We start from the raw sequence: 27022 nt of genomic DNA, 5'->3' as shown, positions 1-27022 counted from the left end.
AGACCTGCGGAGGGGAATAAGGGTCTCCTAACAATTCTCAGCACCCTTATCAAACTACAGCTCCCAGAATTATTTGGGGGAAGGTGTGACTGTTTAAAGCAGCATTACTCCATGTACCATTCAGTCCGAGCAGAGCTAAGCAAATCTGCTGCAGATTTTAAGCAGTGGAGGGAAGAGTTGAAAAGAGTCCTGATTAATGGAAGACAGGGGGTATGCAGAGGGGGCTGTCTGTCTGCTAGCAGTGGCACAAAGCGGGCAGCCCATCTCCTCAATCTGGGGCCACACAGTGTGAAGCATGGCCAGCCCACTCCAAACCACGAGGGCTAAGCATCACCCCCAGCGAGTCTAGGGTGCATCGTACACACAGCAGCCTCTGGCAGGGCGACTTCCACAGAGGCTCCTTCTGTTCTGTTGATGTATTCCCCCCCCCTTCTTCTTACCTGGCTTGATGGCGCTTAGCACAGCCCGGTTTGACTTCAGCACAGCTTCATAGATCGCCCGCTGGTCGGGGGTGAACTTCCCATTTGCTGGAAATGTGCAGGTGATGTCTGAGGCATAGCAATAGTACTCGCCTCCCATGTCAAAGAGGCTGTAGGGAAGAGAGAAGTTTAGCACCTGGGAGGAAAGGGCATTAAGGACAGGAAGATTCTCTCCCCCCTAAGCTCAACTTGGACCTGGATTCAAGGTTCAGCAGCACCTGAAAGTTAATCTCCAGGTACTAGGCAATCTGCCCCATCCTCAAAATTATTTATTTTTTAAATAAGATTGCTACATCGCTTGATTGTTAAAAAAAAAAACCTTCTCAAAGTAGTTTGCAAAAAAGACAAAATTTATAAAATGATCAATAAGAAAGGCACAAGAATGTTTTGACCAGGCGCCAAAAAAGTTACATTGAAGGCACCTGCCTGATATCAATAGGCAGGGAGTTCCAAAGTGTAGGGGCTGCCACACTGAACAATCAGGTTCTTGCAAATGCAGAACGAGGACTATGTGACACCTGTAATAGTGCCAGTTCTGCCAGTTTTACTCATCCCTCAGCCTAACCGACTTCCCAGGAAGGTTGTAAGAATGGGAGCAGGAGCCTGGTCAAGTCACCCTGAACTCCTTGGAGGAACCTGCTGCAGAAATCGAAGGAATAAAAACAAGCTGATACCCAACAGCAACATAAAACAAAGGGCTGGGCCCATGACGTGAAAGGTCCGATTGCAGCTCAGTGGCAGAGAATCTGCTTTACATGCAGAAGGTGGTCACAGGTTCAATTCCCGGCATCTTCAGGAACAGATGGGAATGACCCCAGTTTGAAATCCCAGAAAGTTGCTGCCAGTCAGTGTAGACCACTGGTCTTGTTAGATAGGGATCATGGGAGCTTTAGGCCAAAACATCTGGAGGGCCACAGTTTGGGGGTGCCTGGTGTAGACAATACTGAGGTAGGTGGACCAGCCGTTGGATTCAGCATAAGACAGTTTCCCATATTCCCCGTAGCAGACCCTGCAATGCACCCGGATGCCAGCTCTGTCCCCATATCCACTATTACAGGCCCCCAACAACATTCGCCTGCTCATCCCCCAAGGTGAGATCTGCCACCACCAGTTGCCTGCCTGCAACCAACAGACCAGTCTGAATGGACAAAAATCTGGCATCTTAAAGTGTGCTGGCCTTCGGGAGAATGGCTCAAGTGGACTCTGTTGACAGTTTAGAGTCTCTTAAATCCAGACTTAATCGCAAACAGGGTACCCTTCCTATTATTCTTCAGGAGTTAAATTTGTTTGAACAACAGTAGGGCTATCAGCGACTTCTGACGAGAACAGTGACTTATTCTCTTCTCCTCTCATGGGAAGAGAGCTGTTGCAACAGTGGAATGGACTCTCTGAGAAGGTGGTGAGCTACCTTCACCCTAGCAGAGGCTGGATGGCCATCTACCAGGGATCCCTGAGCTTTGATTCCTGCATTGCAAGGGCTAGATGACCCTTGGGGATGCCATCCAACTCTATGGTTCTATGATTCTATGATGCCAGCTGGTGATCTTGTATCAAGCAGATTTCTTAAGACTTCCAGTACTGGCCAGGCCCATCCTCCTTCCTCCCTGGGTCTCTCGTGCCTGACTCCCGGCACCAGGTGGGGGACACGTCGTTCCCAGTGTGCTGATCAAACAAGTGGTGATTAAAATAAGTAGGGCAAAAGCCAGCCTTTGGAGTATGGACTTTTACTGTAAATAGCATCACGCCCGCCGCATGTACAGGAAAGGTCAGTGTGCCTCCCGTTTTGTCTCGGTGAGTAAGGCAGCCGGCATTGGGCAGCACATGGAGCAGCTGATTGCATTTTCTTAAAACAGTGCACAAGCTCTCTTTGCCCGCAGAGGACGACTTCAATGCTGTTGCTTAACTTTGCCAGCTAAGGAAGGATCCGCATGGCCCAGGCCCTTGGGGAGCAATGACAAGACTGGACTCACAATGGCCCACCTTTTCCACAGACGGTCCAAAATGCGACTCAGATGCTGGGGGATGCAGTCCCCACAAGCCAAGGATACTTCCTGCCAGTTGGGGAAGTTGTACTGGCTTTTTAACACAAGCACCTTAGTATGAGCCAGCTTTCCAACAGCTTGCAGCCAACCCCTGAGAGGCCTGGCTGATGTGCAGAGGCAGCTGTGTTTCCTGCATTGCAGGGGGCTGGACTTGATGTCCCTTTGAGTCCCTTCCAACTACAATCCAGTGCTTCCATGGTTCTAGCTCCTTGGGTGCTGACCAAGTCAGCCAGCCCCCAGGATCAGCCACTCCCGAACTGGGAAGTAATTACAAGTGCCTGCAAAGCCAAAGGATGCGTGATGGGAGGAGTCTGAATGCTGCATCTCTGCACGAGACAGTTCTGAACCCACTTCAGTTCAGTCGGAGGGGGGGGGGGTAGATCACTCTGGGCATGGCCTCTGCAATTGCTCCCAGTGCAGAGGCACAGAGAGGTTTCCTGCTCTCAGAGGAGGTTGCCTTGGTGCCTGCTCCTTCCAGGGAGAAGGCACACCCACGTTACCGAACTCTGGCGGAGACACAGCTGGTGATACCAAGCCTCTGCTGCAGGAGTCCTGATCGGAGGAGGACCTGGATCTCCCTCAAGGGAACCATGGGAGGTCAGGCAAGGCCGAGCCTGCATTGTCAGGCCCTACCGCATTCCAGCTGCCACCGTCTCTGACAGAGAGCCCAGGCTCAGAGACTTGGAGTGCCAGAACATGAAGGAACATAAGAACATAAGAAGAGCCTGCTGGATCAGGCCAATGGCCCATCTGGTCCAGCATCCTCTGTTCTTATAGTGGCCAACCAGATCCCTCTGGGAAACTGGCAGGCAGGACCCGAGCAGAAGGGCACTCTCCCCTCCTGTGGTTTGCAGCAGCTGGCACTCAGAAGCATTGCTGCCTCCCATTCTGGAGGCAGAGTTTAGCCATCATGGCTAGTAGCCACTGAAAGCCTCCTCCCCCTCTATGAATCTGTGCAATCCTCTTTTGAAGCCATCTAGGCTGGTAGCCATCACTCCTCCTGTGGAAGGGAGTTCCACAGTTTAACTATGCGCTGCACAAAGAAGGGCTTTCCTTTATTTGTTCTGAATCTTCTAGCATTCAGCTTTAATGTTCCCTGAGTCCCCATGTTACGAAAGAGGGAGGAAAACTTTTCCCCAACCACTTTGCAACCTTTCCTCAAAGGGTGGTTGCTCCCATCCCTGATGGAACAAATTTATTATCTGCTTCTCCAAGGTGTAGGGCCAGAACCAGTATTTTTAAACCACAAGAAGTGAAATTAGGAAGGACTTCCAAGAGCTGTTCTCACTTGGAAACCGATAGACTATCCCTGGTTTTTGAACAGAGGGTGGATGATCACCTATCAGCTATGCAGTAAGAGTGGGTTGTGAATGGGTTGAATTAGACGACCTTCCAGCTCTTATGACTCCAAGAACTAGATCCAGGGGAAAGGTGAGACAATATCACATTTTTGTCTGGATTTCATACATTCAAGTCACCAATGTCGAGCAACTAACTGCACTGACTCACACAGCTGCAGTATTCTTTTACCCCACTAATCAGCAGAAATGGTTCCCAGAGGGGAAAAGTCATGACATAAAAGGAAAAATAGATGGGGAGGGAGAAGACAATAAGCCAACTCTAGCACCTAAAGTTCCTAAAGTTAAGCAGTACTTCTTACAATGTCCACTGGTATGGAAATAGCACAGACACTGGCTGTGTGTGTGAGAGAGGGGTGGGGTGGGCTGGGGGCTCTCTGACTGTCCTCTGGCCAGTTTGCAGAATCAGGCCCTGCAGGCACAGTCAAAATTCTGTTCCCTGTCTGCATTCTTTTGCTGCTCCAAGGCCACTGGTAGTTAATTTTTAATACCAGGGAAGTAGGCAAAGCTCTGGGAAGCCGTTTAACTGACCCAGGGAGACAGGCAATGCTGAAGTCTGAGTCAGGCCATCAGAGCACCCTGTGCTGTACGGCCGCCTCTGACTCACAGCCCCTCTCCAAGGTCTCGGGAGACAGTCATGATCTTTGCTCGGCAATCTACCTTTTCCCTTTCATCCACACGAGAGCCATCCCAGGGAACTGCGTTAGAAGTTTATAAAGTTATGCCTGGCATGGACAAAGCGGGTAGAGGACATTTTAGTAGTAAGGCCAGTGAGAGGCAACAGGAGAGAGGTTTATTTTTCCTCCCTCTCTCATAACACTAGAACGGGCGGGCATCCAACGAAGCTGAGATGTGGGGGAATTCGGGACAGATAAAAGAAAGCACTTCCTTCCTACGGTGCATTGTTGAACCACGGAACTCACTTCCACAGGAGGCTGTGAGGGCCACCAACTTGGATGGCCTTAAAAGAGAATTGGAGAAATTCCTGGAGGAAAAGGCTACTAGACGGCTAATAGACATGAGAGCTATGCTCTGCCTCCATAGTGGGAGGTAGCAATGCTTCTGAAGGCCAGTTGCTGAAAGTGCAGGAGGGGAGAGTGCTTTCTGATCAGGTCTTGTTTGCAGGTCTCCCATTGATGCATCTGGTTGGCCACTGTGAGAACAGGATGCTGGACTAGATGGGCCATGTTCTGAATGAAGCACTCTTAGGTTCTGAATGAAGCACTCTTCTAGTTGCAGGGCATGTGCAGCACTACTTAAAACTTTCCCGACAACCCACACATTAGCCAGGAGCACCCTCTCACTGCAACCCAGGGGCATGTCTAGGGTTTTTCTTCCAGCTGGCAGCTGTACAACAGACAGTATCTCACTGCTATCTATAACAGCTCAAGCGACCTAAGTCAATGGTGCTTTGATTTCAATGCCTTTAGATCAGCCCTTTGCCAGGCTGGTGCCCTCCAGATGTTGTGGACTACATCTGGCTGCAGAGGGTTATTGGGAGGTGTCACACAAAACATCTGGAGGGCACCAGCTTGGCAAAGGGTGCTTTAAATAATACCTTACAAGTATGAAATAATTAGCTTTTTTCCAATTCAGGGAACAGACAAATATCATTCTACAAGGTGGTTTTTTTTAAATGGCCCTCTAATTAACAGATAACAGGAATTTGCTATTTTAAACAGATGGAAATTCAAAAGGTGGAGGAAAAGGAGAGAAGTTGATTTTATTTCATTTTTGCTAGCAAAGAAACCGTGACAGAAATTCACTTTAGAAACAATTTGTGTGTTTTTAATGGAAGGTGTCTCTGCATCTTTCATCACAAGATGGCACTATTAACTAGAAAGACTTGGCAAATTTCTTGCGAGTGACTGAATTTTCATATATGGATACAGAGAACTCAGAAGCCCTTTTCTCTTTGCAGATCAAGACACGTCAGTGACAGCAAAGACTGCAATTTTTATAGGCAGCTGCCATTAAAACAAGGACCGCAGTGATGCTCTGGATGCTAAATTGTAATAAATTTTAAACATAAAAACAATTAATTAAAATACAGATTAAAATACAGTATTAAAATTTAAGTGCAGCCTCATTTCAAGTAGGCCATAAATCCAAGCCATGAGGGAGAAAAACACAGGGGTCAGGCTGAGTCTAACCCAAAGGCCAGGCGGAACAGCTCTGTCTTGCAGGCCCTGCGGAAAGATGACAAATCCCGCAGGGCCCTGGTCTCCTGGGAAAGAGCGTTCCACCAGGTTGGGGCCAGTACTGAAAAGGCCCTGGCTCTAGTAGAGGCCAATCTAGCCATCTTATGACTCGGGATCTCCAGAATATTATTATTTGTGGACCTTAAGGTCCTCCGCGGGGCATACCAGGAGAGGCGGTCCCGTAGGTACGAGGGTCCCAAGTCGCATAGGGCTTTAAAGGTCAAAACCAGCACCTTAAACCTGATCCTGTACTCCACCGGGAGCCAGTGCAGCTGGTAAAGCACTGGATGAATGTGATCCCGCAGCCGAGACCCTGTAAGGAGCCTCACCGCGGCATTCTGCACCCGCTGGAGTTTCTGGGTCAGCTTTAAGGGCAACCCTGCGTAGAGCGAGTTACAATAGTCAAGCCTGGAGGTGATCATCGCATGGATCACTGTGGCCAGATCGGGGCGAGAGAGGTAAGGGACCAACTGCTTGATGCGGCGGAGATGGAAAAATGCCACCTTTGCTGTGGATGCAACCTGCGCCTCCATGGAAAGGGAGGCGTCAAAGGTTACACCCAAACTCTTGACAGAAGGCGCTGGTACCAATCTAAGGTCTAAGGTCCCGCTTCATTTTCCGAAGCTCCTCGGTAAACCAAGGGGCCTGGTTTCGGCGGGGTCGCAGAGGGCGCTTAGGTGCGACTAGGACCTGGGACAGACTAGGGTTCAAATCCCCCACTCAGCCATGAAGCTCACTGGGTGGCCTTGGGCAAGTGACTGCGTCTCAGCCTAACCTCACAGGGTTGTTGCGGGGAGGAGTTAAATAAGCAGGGGGGAGGAACTATGTACACCCCCTTGGGCTCCTTGGAGAAAAAGGTAGGATGTCTGTGTAACAACAGCACACTACCATTTGTAACAAAAGGAAGACAACCAAAGACTCACGGGAGGAACATCCTTTTTTTTTTGTCCTGTCTCAAATGTGGTACCCTCCAGATCTTGTTGGACTACAGCTCCCATCATTCCTGACCATGGACTGTGCTGGATGGGACAGATGAGTTGTTCAACACCTGCAACTGCAGAAGGCTTATCTAGCTTTCGTCTTTGCAAACCAACCACAACCCAAGAATTTCAAAGTTTCCTCTATTTTTGGAGGCAATCTAACAGACTGCATGGACCCAGGGTTTTACTCAGGGCTCTCCCCCCCCCCCGGGCTGGAACTCACTGGAATTGAGTTTCGCCACCTCTTTGGTGAGTTCTGGCACCCCCGTAGTCGCGACACGGTAACACGTCCCCTAAGGGTGTGCGCCAGAGGCGAGTGGTGCGGCTGGGCGGAAGCGGAGGGTGAGCAGGCGAAGAAGGGAAGCTCCCCCCCCCACTTAAAAAAGCCCTGAATATACATATAATTTTTCAGTTTTAGCAAACCATTTTATGAACCATTTTATGAATTTTAAAGTGTTCTGCACAATCAGTTTGCAAGATCCTCTGAGCCTCATAACAAAAACGGCTTGAGAGAAACAGGAAAATAAAGACTGAAAGGATATTTTAGAAATGGGAGTATGAGATATTGAAATGGAAACCTTTGCACTTTAAATGTGTAGCCTTTGCTGGAGGTAAGAAGAGCTTAAATTCCTAATGGAATGCAGCTAATCTGGTACAAGTAGAAAATCGGATTTTTATCCAGTTTATTGAGCACATTTTAATGTTTTTCCTGATCAATTTGAAATTTCGCAGGCATGAAAAAATCCATATGCAGAGACATTTTAATCAATACAACCAGAATCTGCAGGTATCTTTTAATTTACTTGAAAGCTAACTGCTTTGTATTGCAGCTATGGTTACTATTAGCTGCCCCTGATGTCTTTTGCAACAGAAAGGTGGAGTAAAAAAAGATTTTATTTATTTATTTCGTTTATATCCTGCTTTTCCTTCAAAAGAGCCCAGGGTGGAAAACAAGAAGTGATAAAACAATAAAAATGTATTGCAAAGAGTTCCAATACAGATGCAAACTGGGATAAAGTTCTCAACTTAAAGGTATTGTTGAAAGAGGAAGCTGGAAAGGCAACAGAGAGGGTGCCTGTCTAATATTCATGGGGAAGGAACAGAAGAGAGTTGGGCCACTATAGCAAAGGCTTGATTCCTACATTGTGCAGAACGGACCTCCCAAAAAGATGGTGCCTGCAGAATGCTGTGATCAACTGGGTATATAAGGGGTGGGTATCAACTGGGTATATATAATAATAATAATAATTATTATTTTGCAAGGGTGCTTGGAAGTAAGCAAGAATAACCTCCAACTTCTCCCAGGAAAATGCAAAACCAAGCAGTGAGTACAATGATATAAACCAGAACTACGCCTTTTTTAAAAGGCTTTTAACATGAGCAAGTATACCTGATGCTTCAATGTCTGAATATCATCTGAGGCAGTTTTGTGGGAGGTTGGAGAGAACACCTCAGATCCTATTACATGACGAAATTGAAATTCTCACTTTTTAATGCAACGTCGCCACCATCTGGACCAACAGATCCTAGCACCAAATGTTTTCAAACCGTTCCCCTGAACGTATGGTGTGCATGTCTCAAGATCTGCCAGTAATATGTCTTGTTTCCAGGCACTTTTCTGCTCCCCAGTGTGCTTAGGCACCATGTGTGACCATGCCCGAAACACTGGACCAAAAGGACATTTCCTTGGCAACAGAGGCAACTACTTTTGAAAAGGGGAAAGGTTCTATAGTTATTAAAAACATCCTGGAGTTTAGCAAGTGCAAATTTGCTGCAGAGGGATCCTATTCACTAGTGACATCCACTGGCCAGGATATGATCACCTGTAAAGCCCTTTGAATCATCAGCATACACATGACCACTGATGATCTATGGTGGAGTAACTGTGCCCAGTGAAACATTCATGTCCATTAAAAGACACCCCACTTAAGTGGGGAAATGTGGCATATTGCTCTTTATGAGGATCTGAGTGCAGCTACAGGCAGCCCTGCCATTTCCAGGGAAAGGAAGCCACCACTCACCCCCCTTTCTGACCGCAGGAGTGGAGCAAGCATGGGCTGGAGCTGGGATTTCCCCCTCCTGCCCCTGTATAGTGTAGATAAAACTTTTATACTTTTATACATACTGTACTAGGAAGGGACGTGGGTGGCGCTGTGGTCTAAACCACAGAGCCTAGGGCTTGCCGATCAGAAGGTTGGCGGTTCGAATTCCTGCGACAGGGTGAGCTCCTGTTGCTCGGTCCCAGCTCCTGCCAACCTAGCAGTCCAAAAGCACGTCAAGTGCAAGTAGATAAATAGGTACCGCTCCGGCAGGAAGGTAAACTGAGTTTCCATGCACTGCTCTGGTTTCGCCAGAAGTGGCTTAGTCATGCTGGCCACATGACCCGGAAAAACTGCGGACAAACGCCGTCTCCCTCGGCCAATAAAGCAAGATGAGCGCACAACCCCAGAGTCGTTTGTGACTGGACTTAATTGTCAGGGGTCCCTTTACCTTTTACATACTAGGAAAGCAAAAATAAAATAAAAATTGCAACTCGCTTTATTGGTATATTCCTTTCTTGCAGTGGTCTGGAACCGAAACTGTTATATCTCTAAGGTATGCCTGTATATACAGTTATTATTTCAAGATTATCTGCTTGGGGCTAGAAAAATTGCCAGGTTTAGCTAACACAATGTTGCATTTTATCTACAAGGTATTTATCAAAAGAATGAACAACATCTGATAAAAAAAAGGCAAAGAAGCAACATCTAAAAAAAAAAGAGCTGCTCTCCTTCCCTTTGGGCAATCCATCTTTTCATCTCACTCTGGATTTTGTACTGTGCAAAAAAAAGGGGAGGGGAGAACAAAGCCCCTATTTCATCTGCAGTTAGTGAAATCGTTTACTACCTCTCTCTCCTCTCTCTAGTGCAGGCATCCCCAAACTTGGCTCTCCAGATGTTTTGGGACTACAACTCCCATCATCCCTAGCTAACAGGACCAGTCATCAGGGATGATGGGAATTGTAGTCCCAAAACATTTGGAGGGCCAAGTTTGGGGATGCCTGCACTAGTGCTTCCTAGGACTCAGTGAAACTGGCTGGTCCCTTGAATTACCTGACCTACAGCTGCATCCCCACCTTCTTCCCTGGCCACTGGATTGCTTTGGTGGAATCAGGCAGAGAGTTGCTGCACCCTCTTCTCTCAGTGTTGTGGAGCGTTCCTTTTGGAGGAATATATGGTGCTGGGGAGCCTTATAAAGCAGAACAGGTGGGTGGCATTTGTGCTGGTGGAAAGAGATCTATCTTATGACTCTATTCAGAAATACAACCTGCGCACTGGTGAGAGGGAACAGAAGGATCAAATTCAACCTTACAGATTCCTCTGGCATACTGCAACCCGAGATATATGGGGGCAGACTCTTTTAGAAAGGAAGACAAAAAACCCCCCAAGCAAACCAGGAGCTCTGCAACTCATATTTCAAAAAGTAACAAGGTTTTGCTTAGGGGGTTCTTACAACGGCGCCAGGTACATCTATGTAGCATGCCTGAGGAACGCGATGTTCAAAGAGGATCAGAAAGAGTACAAGGAAAACATTTCCTACGTGACTCCTTTTGTATTGCAGTAGTTCTACCATTGCCCTTTTCTTTGCTAGGCTCTTAGAAGATCTGTGCATGGAAACTGAAAAACCACAGGAACAATTTTTTTGCAACAGGCACAGCATGCCCCACTTATGACAGTGCAAGAAAGAGAAATGATTTCTGGGGAGGGCAGGAGGGCAGAACCCGAGTAATACGTCACAGAAATATGCAGTGGGTGATCTCAATGACAACTGGGGAACGCTCATTTGGGCAGCCAGCACACACTTCTTTCCCCTTGGACTTTACCAGGGAAGCGTGGCTTTACATTACGCCAAGATTGTGTTGCAAGCCAGCACTTCTCGGGGTTTTCCGCCAGAGGGCTCCCCTGAGCTATACAACAAAAAGGCTGGAGCAAAATTCCAAATGAGGTATATTCAGCAGACACTAACTTTGTTACAGCTTTACGGGTGCAGATGTGGAAATGACATGATTACTGCTGGGAGATACAGCTACCTGGACTAACAAACTAGCCTTACAAGCAAGGCAACTATTAAATGAGAGTCTTAACATACCAACATGGAAGTTACCGTAGTATTCTGAGAGGCAACTTGGAAATGTAAAGAGAACTGGGAATCTTTTGCATGCAGCTAAGTTAGACTTCAAAGCTGCATCGGTGGAGAAAGGAGACTTCCTAGAAGTGAGGGCTGACTCTGCAGCCAGGTGAAAACATCTGGCTGGTGGGTGGGTGGGGGGGGGGAGGAGGAGGAAGGGTAGATGAAACCAGCAACTGATGTCTGAATGGTGCAGTTAGGTTTTTTAAAAAGTGTTGGCCCGGGTGTGTGCACGTGCGAGGGCATTTGATGCTCTGCTTCAGTCAGCAAATCGTCTTGGGCCAACAGTGATGGAAGTCAACATGCAATTCAACCCCAAACAAACAGACTAGAGATCAGAAACCAAGCCTGGACTCATGCTCATATGATAATGTGGCAAAAACATCCTCCAATCACTAATGAGATCTGGACCCAAAATGGATCGATCTTCTAGCTAGAAATTTCCAAGCATCCACTGCAAATCCCATCCACATATAAACAAAATCCATCTTCTGCCCAAAGAAAATGGTCCAATAACTAACAATTATGCTGCTACTTTCTTTTAAATTATTGGCTTTGGGTTTAAACACTAAACAGTTCCAAAACTGGGGGTTTGTTGTGTTTTTGTTGTGTAAGCCATCTTGGCTGTGAGTCCTGGAAGACCTGCTCCCTGCCTTGCAGGCTTTTACCCACCTGGTCTGGGAGGACAGAGCCCCGACTGACTGCAGCTCCGAAGTCCAGCTACAAAAACTGAGGCTGCAGAAGAAGCCAGAGACCCTCTTGGCCGTCTCTTATCGCAGACCCGGGTCATGACGCCTGAGCTTCCACAGCCACCACCCGCCATGAACCACCATTGGCAGGACTGGCAGCAACAGCAGCAGATACGTTCTATTATTAGGATATCTTCTTCTCTTCTTAATTATGCTGTGTTAAATGTGCATTTTATATTTGCCTTCCTTTAGTAATGTCTTCTTTCAAAATGTTTAATGTATTATTTTTGTTAACTTTGCTGCGTTAAATGTGCACTCTGTAGTTGACATCTCTCGTAAAGTTTTATTTTGAAACCTTTAAGATAGTATTTTAGTCTCCTGTTAATTATGTTGCTTTGAATGTATACTTTATACCTGACTTTCTTCAGTGATGTTTTATTCTGGATTATCGTATTTGATGTTCTAATGTAGACTGTAAACCACTTTGATATATATATATATATATATATATATATATATATATATATATATATATATCAGTATGAATAATAATAATAATAATAAACTACCTGGCTACAGGTGGAGGTGGGGGCAGACAGAAGAAAGTAAAATGAATGCAAAGGAGGTTGAATACTAAGAGAGTCTCTCTCCCCGCCCCTAAGCTTATAGATTGCTGAGGATCCAGGTTCTTTACCAACTTGGCTTAAGAAATAATTAAGATGACTTCACCACCCCAATTTCTTTGTTCTTGTATGTTACTGAAGTGTATGTCCCTTATTAAATAAATAAAAAATAAAAAAAGAAGTAGAAGGAAAAAGAATTAGGTACCTGGACTCTTTGGTGCCAGGACAGGCATCATCATCATCATCATTATTATTAAGCATGGTAGACATAGTTCTATCATAGAGGAATATTTTACTCACCACAAGTCTCCTTCTTCAATGGTTTTCTCATTTGGAGCGCCAGCATGTCCATAGTGCAGAATTGAGCTATTATGCCCACTGAAACAGCAAAAATAATGACACATATATGAATCAATAGTCTTAAACACAGAGAAAGGAAACATAATCCAATAGCAAGCATTTCTGCATATAGAGTAGCTCAGTCTTCCCCATACTACTCACGTAAAAACATGCTGATTCCCGGACCATCCGCGGGCCGGACTGAGAAGGCGATTGGGCCAGTTTGTTTGCCTATCCATGCTATATGGTCATGTATGAATCTAATAGGTATCTAAAGCCATTTTATTGGTTTTTTTATCTTATATAGTGGTACGTCTACTTACGAATAACTCTACTTACAAATGTTTCTACTTACGAATGGAGCTCCGTCCACCATCTTGGATGTGGTTTAGATAGGATTTTTTCTACTTACGAATTTTTAGATAGGGTTGCTTCTACTTACGAATTTTTCCTCCCAATGCATTCCTATGGGATTCGACTTACAATTTTTTTCGACTTACAAATGTGCGTTCTGAACGCATTAAATTCATAAGTAGAGGTACCACTGTATTTTGGAAATGTACATCCAGGTTTTTTTCCTTTAATTTTTTTTGGGGGGCCCCCAAGAGAGTGGGGCCCTAAGCTATAGCTTGCTTAGCTTATACGTAAATCCGGCACTGCATGCCTTTACACCACTTTCCTGTGCATAGGCCTGCTCCCTGGGTGTTCTTTTTTTGCAATGGGGTTAAATTTGATGCGAAGGGGGAAGGGAAATGAAAAACTGAGCTGCCTATGGAATGGGCTCTCCAGCACCTCCTCCTCTGCTTGGAAAACATTCCAACATTGCAAGGAACTTGGCTACTACCTGTGGAACATCTGCCCTTCCAGAGAGAGAGAGAGAGAGAGAGTTTCCTGCTGTGTTGGGAATTCTCTTTGCAGCACAAAGTGTCACCAGCAGCAGTACAAGTCAAATACATTGTCATATTTGGTCTCTCTCTCTCTTTACCTTTTTTGTGAAGCATACAATAAGGCTGGCTTTGACCAAAGGAGTCAGAAAAGTACTTTTGTTCTTACAACCCATGCAAAAGTGCTGAATCAGACGGAAGGCAGGAAGAGGGACCTGGGTGTTTGCCCCTCACTTATGAAGGTTCCTGTGATCCACACAGTGACCTAGTTTTGGTTCTTCTGGCTCCTTTTACTTCGTCTATTGATATTCCTTGAGGTCCAAACGTTAAGTTAAAAGGAGGGAACAAAAACTCACTCGGCTCTGCAGATTTTCTTGTTGCTATTCTCAGCTATAAGCTCTCTGTCCTTTTAAAGAAATGCTCAAATGATGTAAAAAGGCTCATTCAAAGCCCCAAACCGCACACCTCAAGATTTCTCACAGCGCCCACCTGGCCTCTCAACCTCAGCCGTCAGGTCACATCCAACCTTTTGAACCTAGAATCCAATTTGCTACTCGGTTCAAGAAGGAAACTTCAGCAATTTGGACAAAACCCAGAGGGGTGGTTCTATTCCGGCAGAATGGAGGACCCTCTGGCATGCAATTGCATGCAAACCGTGCGGCGTGAACGTTTTGTGGGCCAGATTCAACTTCGCCAGCTGATTTGAAAGAGTGGGTGCTGGCTCTTGAAACCTCCCGACAAAATGCGTCTTACTTCAAAGTGATTAGAGTGTGTGCAAAATGAGAGAATGAGCCACGAAAGATGTGGGATTGAGAAAACATTGCACCCCCCCACACCCCTTCCCACTTTCAAGCATAGATTTATATGAAGATGTTAGCTCTGGGTACTTATCACAGAAGAAAACAGCCAGGAACAATACTTAGTTTGCATATGCTGAAAAAAAGAGAAGTTGCAATCTGGAGGTGTAGGAGAGGAGTCCTCTTCAGTCATTCAAAAAAATTTGTGGGCTCAAACTGCTCAGAGATGTGAGGGTGGCAGCCCCTCTTTTTACACACACACACACACACACACACACACACACACACACACACACACACACCCTTTTAAGGAATGACAGCCTGGTTGTAAACATTCTCCCTTACTGCTGAGATCCGGCTGGAGTCTATTTTGTCTGTCTTTCTTCTTCTACCAGGGCTTTGGAATCAATTGCCCCTGTGCCTACTCTCTCGGCTTCCATTTGTGGAAGAACCAGAGAAAGTAGGATTCTTTCCAATGGCTTTAATATTCAGACTGGTGCGATATGTATGCAAATAGCTGGCCCGAAGAACAGCAGGCAATGCACACAGTTAATCCATGGATACACAGAGGCAGGTGATCCAATTACTCAAAGCTTGGACAACTGACCCAACTTGGACAACTGACCCAACACTGACACACCCCTTGCAATCCTATATAAATGAATGGGGTGGGCTCAGCTTAGTGAATCCAGCAGTTGCGACCTGCCTTGAGACCACTGGCGAGGAGGGGCAGGATATAAATCCTAGATAGAAAATAAACGAAATGGCATTTGGTTCAATGTGCTGTTTTGTGCTCATACACGTACGTTGTGTGTCACCTTGACATCTTTCTGATGGAGGGAGGTAGAAACGTATTTTAAATAAAGCATGCAATAAATATACACTAGTAAGGCAGTACACAAACAACAGTCTGAACTAGAGGCATAGACTGAATTATGTTCTTTTTGTGTGAAGAGAGTCCTGCTTATCTCTTTTACAGCTCATTAAAAGTACTGCAATTGACCTTTAGCATCTACCTATTGGGTTTTAAAATGCATCTTATTTATTAAAAAGGAGAATAATGACTTCTTACTGAATATGATACTAGGCGTCTTATCTTGATTAGGGATGCCTGCTGGGCTTAGGATAGTGTAACCAATATGGCAGATTTACAAATAAATAAATAAATAATTTAGAAAGTGCACAAAACAAAGCTTGAGAGTCACAGGAAACAGCCTCCCTCATATTGAGTCGGCATCTACCCTGATCAGAAGGAACTTCCCACAGTTTAAGGTTGGGGGGGGGTCTTTTCTGAAGAAGCCGGGGACTGGAGCTTCTGCAAGCAAAGCAGGTGAGTGATACAGGACTTGGATGCAGGAGAACCAGGAAGCTCGTTTGGAGCTCCTGGACGCACCACCCTCTCTTAGGGAGTTTTTGCAATCAACACAGCGAATGTAATTCTCTCGCTAATGTGCCTGATTTGATCTTTTGAATAATTCTGTTGTGGTGGGTCTAATGCAAAAACGAACCAACCCCCCCCCCCCAAATAATTAATGCAAATCACATCTCTACCTATCTGGATTTATAATTTGAAATGAGCCGACACACTCACGTTGCTGAGCTAGTATGAGTTATTACTTAGTATGAAAGTTCAGGGCTCTCCTCTTGCCGGAGAGACCTCTCACAAATTAAAGTGAGATGGGAGGGGGGGACGAGGAGAGTGGAAAATATTCTTTGGTGAAAGATCACAAAGTGTGTGTGTGTGTGGGGGGGGTGTCAGTGATGTTTCCTTGGAGATGCATGGAATTCAAAAAGAAAGCCTTGCTCGTGAAAGCAGCCTCAGTTTCGCTTGACTCATAAGGTAGAAGCAAGACGAAGGTAAGAAACAATTGTAATCCACCCTGTGTTCTTGTTAAAGGAAGGGAGAAACATCTATAAGTAGCAAAATAAATTAAGTATGTTTGGAATTAAATCAAGAGCAAGATTAACCTTAAGGACATAATAATTGCATTGCTGGTTAAGACCCTAATGCTTGGCCAGGTCATCTCTCTGAATTCAACTGTGGCACACTGGTTTGGTTCAAACATAACACAGGCCAAGCCATGGTTTGTTTGGTAAAAGTGTGGTTTGTTTGACTGTCCAAAGCCAATCCAGCAGACTAACCAGCGTTTCTTTTCTGGAAACAAAAACTGGCATGAAGTTCTTGGCCCAAGCATAGGCAAACTCAGCCCTCCAGATGTTTTGGTACTACAACTCCAATCACCCCTGACCACTGGTCCTGTTAGCTAGGGATGATGGGAGTTGTAGTCCCAAAACTTCTGGAGGGCCGAGTTTGCCTATGCCTGTTCTTGACTCACAAACTATGGATTGCTTTGGTGATGCTTTGGTGCTATTGCTTGCTTAACCACGGTCTGTGTATCCCCAGACACTTATCAGGCTACAGGGACAACGCAAGATCAGTTGGGAAACAAACCAAGCTCACGAGGAACAAGCACCATGGTTTGTTTTGCTTGTATGTGAGATGATGTGCAGCTTATTTGACAAAACCTGGCTGTGTAGTGCTTTATTGTGTTTTTATATATGTTTTAAACTGCCTAGAGTGGTTGGAGCAACCCGCTTAGATGGGCGGGGTACAAATAATAAAATAATAATTATTCAAACAAAATGCTGATCTTCATCTTGTATGAAGATCAATCTTTCTTTCATATACATCTATATCTATATCTACAGTGGTACCTCGCTAGACGAATGCCCTGCTAGACTAATTTTTCACTAGACGAATGGGTTTTGCGATCGGAGGTTGCCTCGCAAGACAATTCGTTTTGTGAAAAATTCGTCTAGCGAATCGCGGTTTCCCATAGGAATGCATTGAAATTCAATTAATGCGTTCCTATGGGGAAAAAAATAATTCAATGCATTCCTATGGGATTCGCTAGACAAATTTTTCGCAAAACAAATTGACTCACAGAACGAATTAAATTCGTCTTGCGAGGCACCACTGTATATCTATATCTATACAGTGCTTTTTCCCCTAAAAAAATGTTTAGGGGTACTCTCATTTTTACTCCAGAAAACCACCATTTTATAGTTCAAATTGGGAAAAATAAATACAGTAAATGGACCAAAGTACAAAGATTCACAAAATGTTTAGGGGTATGCATACCCCTGCATCCCCCCCCCCCAGAAAAAACCCACTGTCTCTCTTTCTCAATAGCAGAAGTCAGCAGTGGATCAGCCTCACCCTGGCAAAAAAAACCAACAACTTCATGATCATGAAGCAAATTAATTTTATTGCTCCATGTGAGGATCAAATTAATTATATTTATTATTGCATTTGCATCCCACCTTTTCTCCAAGAAACTCACGGTGCTGGACATGATTGTCTCCCTCTCTATTTTTATCCTCACCATCACCCTTTGAGGGATCTTAGCTTAAGAAGGAGTGACTGGCTGAAGGTGAGATTGAACCCTGGTCTCCCAAGTCATAGTCCAACACTCTAACCACTATGCCACAATAGTTTTCTAATGACCTCTGGGTTATAATACTGATGTGCTGCTTGCTGCACTAATGCTCATGCTTTTTGCCCTGGTGTGGACATCACTTAGACAATTACTAATCAAGGATTAGGAAATGAAGAGAAAATTAAAAATGTCAGCCTGCATTACAAGCAGATTTCCAGGGGGAGAGTGGTGTAAATGGAATGGATGGCTGGCGATCCCGCCTGGCTGCATACAAAGCAGGGCTGTAACGCAGTTCAGCTAGAGTTTTAATTGCACAATTATCACAATATCAAATATTTTCGAACTGATTACATCAAGCAAAATAAAAAATAAATGATCTTTGTTTTTACTCAACTGTCCTTTGGGCACGCTGTGCTCTCCCCCCCCCCCATGCGCTGGTTTTCTCGACAGTTAAAAAGGTATGGAATTCTAAAAGCAATTGCAAAAGCCTCAGATGCAAAAAAGGGCAATTTTGTAAAGATCTATAGACAGAGATGCACAGTCTCGCACTCCAAAGGTGGACAGCCAGGTGGTGGCGGTGTCACCTGTGTTACCTGTAGTCCTCCACGTGAATGTTAAACTACAATTGTTGGACTGAAGACCTAAAGAACTCTGGACCAATGACATGGAAGCCTGACTTTCCCTCCACTGCCTGGGATTAAGACCAACAAATGGAACCCAGATAGTCTTACTACAAAGTGATGGTCTATAGAAATGCTCTCTCTATCAGCTCTCTGTCCATTTGGTAGTGGGGACATCTAAGGCGTGTGTTTCTGGCACGGGGCAAACAGGACAGATGAGGGATTCTGCTGGTTTACTGCCTGCCTCACAGTCTCCCTGACTGAGCTGACAGAGCTGGTCTCAGAGGTGGTGTTGAGGACACCCAGGCTGCTGGTTATGGGGAATTCAACACCCCTGCCTAGGTGTTGGCTGGCTCTGGGTTGGCTGGCTCAGAACTTCATGGCTGCCATGAAAACCATGGGGCTGTCCCAACACGTCATCACTGGACCTTGTTTTCTCAACTGGGCAGGAAGAAAGTGCTCTGAACGAGGGGGATATTGACATCAGTCCCTTGTCGTGGTCAGATTGCTTCCTGCTGGGATTTAGGCTTTCAGCACCTTTCCTCCTCTGCAGAGGTGGAGGACCTATTAGCATGGTCTCCCCTGAGAGGCTGATGGCTTCAATGAGTTCCCAGACAGCTCTGGGGGATTCTCTGGCTGATATGACCAGTGCTCCTGTCAAAGCCTTGGCCGACCTCTGGAACATTTGAATGGCTCGGATCATTGATACGATCGCCCTAGAGTGCCCACTCCCCCTTTGTGGAGCCCACTTGACTCCCTCAAATGGAATAACTTGGCTTATTTTAGCACCAGCAAATCCAATGTGAGCTGGGTGGAGTGGGGAGAACCTGCCCGTCACTCATCTACACTAAGAGGATGCATTATATATATATATAATAAGTTAATCAATTAATCACAGTTTAAATATGTATGAAGGAACTTAAGTGCTGATGGCACCATCCAACCATCCATGCAGGTCTCTTTATTCTGCTGGGCTGTCAAGAGAGTCTTCTGAAAATCATATCGAACTTCCATTTCCTTCTTTCCAGAAATATTGATCAGCAAGACGTTATTTTTATTGAACCAACTTGGCGGTTTAATGATGGCAGTGCAGAGTTCCGCCGAGCTTTTTGCCAGGAAGTTGGAAAACCATGAAAAAGGCGGCCTGTCAAGAGCCAAGGTGCACAAGATGTCAGCCAACCCCAACCTGGTGCCCTCCAATTGTCTTGGCTTTCCACATCCACCAAGTCTAGCCAGTTAGCAACATGGAAGCGACCCCCCCCCCCCGATATCCTCACAGCTTAAAAGGCCACAGATTGTTTAATAAGCCTGGGAGAAGAGGAATTTTTTGCCTGGCGCCTAAAGATATGTAACGAAGGCGCCAGATGAACCTCCTTGGGGAGAGCATTCCACAAGCAGAAAATAACAACAACATGGGAACACAGCCAGAAGTTTTAGAGTAAAAGGGCGAAAGCCACGCAGAGCAAATTTCACTTATCCAGGGGCATCTCTTATCTGGACATGGCTTCTAACCTGAGGTGTTCTGTTCCTCCCCCCCCCCTTTCGCCACCCCACAAGTCTCTTTTTCAAAAGGTCAGGTTCATGCTTCTGATTAAATATTAGCAAGGAAGAAGCGACACCAGCAGAGCTGTGAACTCTGAGAGAAAGAGTGAAAAACGCTACATTAGTGGGCAAGATGAAGCTGTAACAAATAGGCTTACAGCAGGAGGAAAATCCTACAGTGAACATTAAGGCACCATGAAGCAGAACAAACCACTTCAAGTGTGACTCGGAGAGAGAATAGGCTTTGTCCAAAACGGTCCTCTCCCACACCTTTGCATGTGAGAGAGAGAGGGAGCGCAGTCAAAATGAGGAGAAAGTGGTTGTGGGGAAGTATAATTTTGTGTGTCCTGTTAGCACCTGACCCCTTTCAGTGAAGAGTGAACTTTATTAAATTAGAGTAAGGATGGTCTGCAGCCAAAGGGCAACCAAAATGGCCCAGGGGATGAATCACCTCCCCCATGAGAAAAGATTGCAGCATTTGAGGCGTTTTAGTTTAGAGAAAAGGGACCCAGGTGGCGCTGTGGGTTAAACCACTAAGCCTAGGGCTTGCTGATCAGAAGGTTGGCGGTTCGAATCCCTGTGACAGGGTGAGCTCCCGTTGCTTGGTCCCAGCTCCTGCCAACCTAGCAGTTCGAAAGCACACCAAAATGCAAGTAGATAAATAGGAACCGCTACAGCGGGAAGGTAAACGGTGTTTCCATGTGCTGCTCTGGTTTGCCAGAAGCGGCTTTGTCATGCTGGCTACATGACCTGGAAGCTGTACACCGGCTCCCTCGGCCAATAATGCGAGATGAGCGCGCAACCCCAGAGTCGGTCATGACTGGACCTAATGGTCAGGGGTCCCTTTACCTTTAGTTTAGAGAAAAGGTGAATAAGAGGCGACATGATAGAAGTTTACAAAATTACACGTGAATAGAGAAATGTTTTTCTCCCTGTCTCATAATGCTATAACTTGGGGGCATCCAATGAAGATGAACACCGGAAGATTCAAGACGGATAAAAGAAAGTTCTCTGTGCAGTATACATGGTTAAACTATGGAAGTCACCTCCACAGGAGGCAGCGATGGCCACCAACCTAGATGGCCTTAAAAGAGGATTAGGCAAATTCATAGCCATAATGGCTATGCTGACTCCACTGTCAGAGGCATTATGCCTCCGAGTAGCAGTTGCTGGAAAGCATAGGCAAAAATAAAAATAAAAAGCCATGGCTTGTTTGCTTGCCTGTGAGATGACACGTTGCTTGTTGAACTAAACCACGGTTAAGGTTATGTGTATACACAGTCGAAGCCAAATCAAATGCATCCACCGAGAAGACCCACATTTGATGCTATGGGCCTTACTTCACCCCTCAAGATGCATGCCAGCTTAGCCATGGGGCTTTCTTCCTAAAATATCTGTGGTTAAATAAGGCAGAGTTTATTGAATGCTTCTCAATGTCTTTCTGAAGTGACTTGAGCTTGACATTGATACTGATACAACTCAATGGGAAATGGACAATGAAGCCTGCGGCGACTTACCTGCCACAGATGCAGGTGTAGGAAGTGTGTCGCATGCCGCCGCGTTTGTAGCAGTAGTGCTGAAACAGGCTGCAAAACAAAGGAGACAGAAGTTAATCAATTGTTGAGGACCAAACAAAAAAAGCAACAAACAATGCAACATTGAAAGAATCAGGACTTATTTGTTCTCTGCTACCCAGCTCAGACATCAACCCATCATCCCATCTCCATTTTGAGCTCGCTATGTGCCTGCAGAAAATAGTAGAGAAACAACTAGAAGAGGAATTGCAAAGAAAGTCTATTTAAGCTCCAGCGGGAGCAAATCCATTCCCTAACCTTCAAAGTTTCCTTGTCACTGAAGCTAAACAATTAACAATTCAAGAGATGACCAAAAGCCGACCCCCCCCCCCCACCTTGCCGGTTGTTGCTTTGCTTTGGAAGCTAGACGAATTTAATTCATTCCACGGGTCTATTCTTATAACGAAAAATTCGCCTAGCGAATCCCATAGGAATGCATTGAATTTTTTTTTAAAAAAAATTGCCCATAGGAACGCATTAATTGAATTTCAATGCATTCCTATGGGAAACCGCAATTCGCTAGACGAATTTTTCATAAAACGAATTCGTCTAGCGAGGCAACCTCTGCTAGAAAAATCCTTTCTTTAAGCGAAAATTTCATCTTACAGGGCATTCGTTAAGCGAGGCACCACTGTAAGAAGCTCCCTCCTTCTCCCTCTTTTTGTTCCAAAACCCTGGAGGTTTCTTTGACCACAGGTGGGAGTGGGAGGAAAGGGGAAGTTGCAGGAGTCCATTGCAGGAAGAAATCTCTCTCTCTCAAAAGACTTCCCGAAGCAAAGAACTGCCCGTTTCTCCACCACAGTTGCTCTTCACGTGACGATAAAGGCAAGGCAACCAGCAGGAGGAGCTCTTCCGCCTCCCCAAGAGCTCCAGCATCCCCTACGTACGATGTGATGGATGCTCTGCCATCAGGCAAGGACAGATGCACCCAAAGTACAATTAATATAGGATTAACTGCTTTAAGAGTCAAGCACATATTAGAGCCCCTTTCAGTCTTGGTGAAATATACTCTAATTACAATCCAATTCCCTTTTAATACTGAAAGGATTGGGGGGGGAGGGGGGGAAGACCTCATTTGTTGTAATATTAAAATCATTTCATTAACAAGGAGTGATAATGGAACCCATTCAGATTTCAGAGACGTTTGCAAGCCTTTGGCAGCTGCTGCGACAAATGCAAGCTATTAGACGGACATTTAAGATATTGCTTCAGCTACACACCCGGCTAGATTTATCTAACCGCTTAATGAGACATTAGGATGGACAGTCCCAACACTATTATGCACATATCTAGGCGATGAATGTGCCACATTTCACAGGTTGCTGAACCTCACAAACGTTTTCGGGGGAAACTTGACAGGCATCCGCCCAGGATGTTATAGGCAAAGCATGCTGTGCTTCTGTTACAGGATCATAGCCTTGAACAGCCAGGTCCAAAAGGAGCACTGCTAAGATATCATTAATCAACAAAACTCTGCAATAGGAATGGAAAGAAAATGGAAACGCCACCAGCATGAAAGCAGGAACCGGAAACTACTAGATACCTTATTAATATTAATAACATCCATAATTAAAAAGTAGAAGCGCTTCAGATACGTCTCCTTAGCAACACAATGGAAGAAAAGTTCACCCTGGCTATATCTGATCAATAGCCAATGTGTGCTGAGGGCGACACCCCTTAGTACTTGAAGGTTATACTGATTAACTTTAAAGAAGGAGGGTCCGGTTTTTATACAGGCTCTGCCTACGATTCCTAATCATTTCCTTGGGAGAGGCAGGAGTTAGGAAAATGAAAGCATTTCATCAGTCTACCGGAGATATGGATTCCAAAAATAATAGTAATAATAATAAATCAAAGGAAGTTATCACGGTGAGGAGCCTGGCTCGGATAATGTGCTACAAGTGGAAACAGCTAGCTAAATTTAGAGCCCGGATCTTAAGAAAACTCAGGAGATCAATTTGGAGCAAGCGTGTCAACAAGTTAAGCTCTTAACAAGCATTTGGGTTGACAGTGCAATGCTTCAAAAGTGCGAGGCGCCACAAAGCTTTGGTGCATCATCCACAATGTTCTGAGGGACTGGGGTGTTCTGAAGTATTTTAGAAGCATGTTAAAATTAAGGGCATCTTACAGCACAAGGAACATTTGGCAACCTTGAACTTAAAAATATTAAAATCCGAATGATTTTTCCTGGTATTCTCATGTTGAACCAGCTCTGAAGACACAAGCTATAGTATGATGAGGAGACTTAATGTACCGGTATTTGCTTCTGAACAGCACACTTACAAGCACCCTCCTTTGTGGCCCAGTGGAAATCTAATGTCCTTGGATGGTCAGAATATTTGTTTGATGGTCGTTCTCCCATCTCATGTGAAAATCCTGTCCCTCTTACACCCTCGGAGCTCACCATGGCCTTTATTCGGGTGTTATAGAAGCGTAGGAGTTCCAGTTGTGAGGAGTGGGGCGTGGAGATGAGCATGCTGGCTGTTCATCTCCATCACCATCACCCTCTGGGAGCTGAAATGCAACTGCCTGGAGCAGAGAAATCTCTTGCCCTTCTGTGATGTCAAACCATGAAAAAATGAGGAGCAGCGAGGGAGCTTGCAAGAGCAGAGGTTGGCTCCTCATGTCACACAGTTACCCTCCAACTTGTGAAGCATGAGGCCAGCACAGTCATCTCAGTAAGCACCCCTCAGGCATGCAATTTCCACATTCCAGTAGGGCTCACATTGCAGCATTGGTCCTGCACTGATGTTAACAGCAGCCACTGTTCTGATATATCCAGGGCTTACATGACAGTGCCCAACCTCAACTACAAGCTTGAGCATGAATCCAACAATGGCTAGAACAAGCTGGATGCAGATTTAAGGCAGCTCTAAAAGAGGAAGAGAGGGGGATTTACACACAGGACAGAAAAATATGAGAGGGTGAAATGCAGGACTCAGCAACATGTTCCGCATAGCCCAGTTCATGTGTAACACTAAGCCATGGTTTGTTTTGCCTAAGTGTGGCTTTTCTTAACTTTTGGACCCAGCCAAGCAGACTAACCATGATTTCTTGTTAGCCTGTAAACCATGGCTTGCTTTAACTATGGTTTGGCATTATGTCCAAACCCAACAGCCTTGCTTAACCATGGTTTGTTTGACCAGCCCAAGCACTCCCCAAGCCAAGGAGGCCTGAGTGGCTGGGAGACAAACCACAAACTACAAACCACGGCTTAGCCAATGTCCCATCCACAATTTTATGTCTGTACTGGCCTACATGAAAGATGGTTAGCAATTACAGGGAAACTGTAGTTAAAGCAGCGATGGTACATAAACCTTCAAACCCAAGCAGTAGAAACCAATGCAATTTCCCCTTCTTTTCTACAAAACACACAGAAACTGGAGAGACGTCCTCTGAGAGACAAAGCTTAATTGGAAAACGGACAGGTGCCACAGGGTGGGGGTGGGGGTGGAACGGCAGCTCAGAGTTAATAAATTAAAAGGAAAACAAAAAGGAAAACACATCCCAGGGACATCTATCAAGGGTGATTTACGGACAACAAAACCAACTGATCGTTTAAGCTTAAGAGAGGGGAGAGGTGGGTGAGGCATAATTGGCATTTTAATTGTATAATAGAGGATTGTAAATCATCTTCCCTAGTCGAACAGCAAGATCCCCCAACACCACAGATAGCATCACTTGATGGATCCTCCCATCAGATCAGCCTTTGCCAACTTGGTTCCCTCCATATGTTTTGGCTGATGGGGGCTCTAGTCCAATACAGCTGGAGGTCACTTAGGTTGCCAAAGGCTGCAGTGACAATTTCTCTCGTCCATCCAGGTGGGTATATTCCAAACTAGAGTGTTTAGTAAAGTGGGTGTACTGTCTGCCAATGTGTGGGGTGCTAAAATGAACCGCAGCAGGAGTGTGTCTCCAAATATAATGGTCATCTTGTTGGCTTGCATGAAAAACTGGGTTTAGCGGGCATCCATTCCCCCCCTTCCCCCCAAAACCCCAGATGGGTGGGTAAACAAGTGCATTGCCTACATACTGGGATGGAACATGAGCAGAAGACAGTATAAAACAGGTTGGCCTTTAAGCAGAAGGGAAGCTGGAATCCTTGCTACTTGACATCATTTATCCGGGTACCAAAAAGGGAAACCGTGGGTGGAAATTGGTCTTGGCTGTACAGTGGTACCTCGACTTACTAACGACTTGACAACCGAATTTTTTTACTTACGAATGGGGCAAATGGCCGCACGCTTACGAATTTCTCGACATCCGAACGGAAACCGTGGCGGTTTTAGATAGGGTTTTTTCGACTTATGAATTTTTAGATGGGGTTGCTTCGACTTAGGGATTTTTCCGTTTCCAATGCATTCCTATGGGAAATTGTGTTTCCAAGACTCCTAGAAGGTGCCTTCGGAACGGATTAAATTCGTAAGTCGAGGCACCACTGTATGCTCCAAATGCACAGCCAATTTAAGCTGCAAGGAAGAATCTCCTGTCTTGGTTTAAGCAGGGGCACTGGCGGAGGAACGGGGGGGGGCGGGGGGGAGCGCACCGCCCCTGGCACCATCGGGGAGGGGGGTACCCTCGTGACCACCACCCCCAGACACGCGCCACACATCCACACACTGTGCTGGGTGCCACACCTCCAGAACACATACCACACCCCCGCGGGCGGCATGCCACGCCCCCGGGACCCACGTCAGCCACGCCCCCGCCTGCTCTCCGCCCCTCGGTGCCGGAGCATGCAGCTTCGCCACTGAGCAGGGGTAGCCTACGGGTTTCATAATGGTGAGTGTGTCAGACTAAGACCTGAGAGACCAGGGTTTGAATCTCTACTTAGCCATGAAGCTGCTCTCTGGGTGACCTTGGCCAATCACTGTCTCTCAGCTTAACCTACCCGGTACCTCACAGGGTTGTTGTGAGGATTAAATGAGGAGGAGAATCATGCTGGCTAACTGTGGCTTGAACGATCAATGGGAGAGTCAGAAATCTTCTTCTGAGGAGGAAGACCTATGATCCTTTAAGTTGCGAGGGAGAATCGGCTCTCTGAGGACATGGTTCATCTGAGTCCCTTCCCCCACCCCTTCAAGACATTTTTTCCATAGGTTTCTGCTTGTTATATAGCGATGACACAGAACCACAAGTAGCTACTAGCACAACGCCACAATTTCACACTCAATTTAATATGAAATAAGAGTGAGACGACACCAAAAGGACTTAAGACTCACAGCTCTGCTTCATTATTAGTTTTTAAATACTGTAATTTTGGATCTCAATTGGCATATTTTATACT

The 27022-nt window shown here is 45.7% G+C and overlaps 1 protein-coding gene across 1 annotated transcript in view; it reads right to left on the bottom strand.

The window, feature by feature from the left end:
• The window catches only part of PEPD (peptidase D), a 129490-nt gene that overhangs the window by 14531 nt on the left and 87937 nt on the right, over window positions 1-27022 (bottom strand). Inside the window, exons 10-12 of the mRNA XM_035120425.3 lie at window positions 21679-21747; window positions 12840-12917; window positions 441-589 (exon numbers count right to left, since the gene is read on the bottom strand). Coding sequence (XP_034976316.1) covers window positions 441-589; window positions 12840-12917; window positions 21679-21747 — 296 coding nt within the window. The remainder of the gene's footprint in view (window positions 1-440; window positions 590-12839; window positions 12918-21678; window positions 21748-27022) is intronic.

The sequence above is a fragment of the Zootoca vivipara genome, chromosome 6 (assembly GCF_965207765.1).
Source record: "Zootoca vivipara chromosome 6, rZooViv2.hap1.1, whole genome shotgun sequence".
NCBI classification, from domain to species: Eukaryota; Metazoa; Chordata; class Lepidosauria; order Squamata; family Lacertidae; genus Zootoca; species Zootoca vivipara.
The sequence above is the reverse complement of the archived record's forward strand: the minus strand, read 5'-3'. Positions and strand labels throughout refer to the sequence as shown.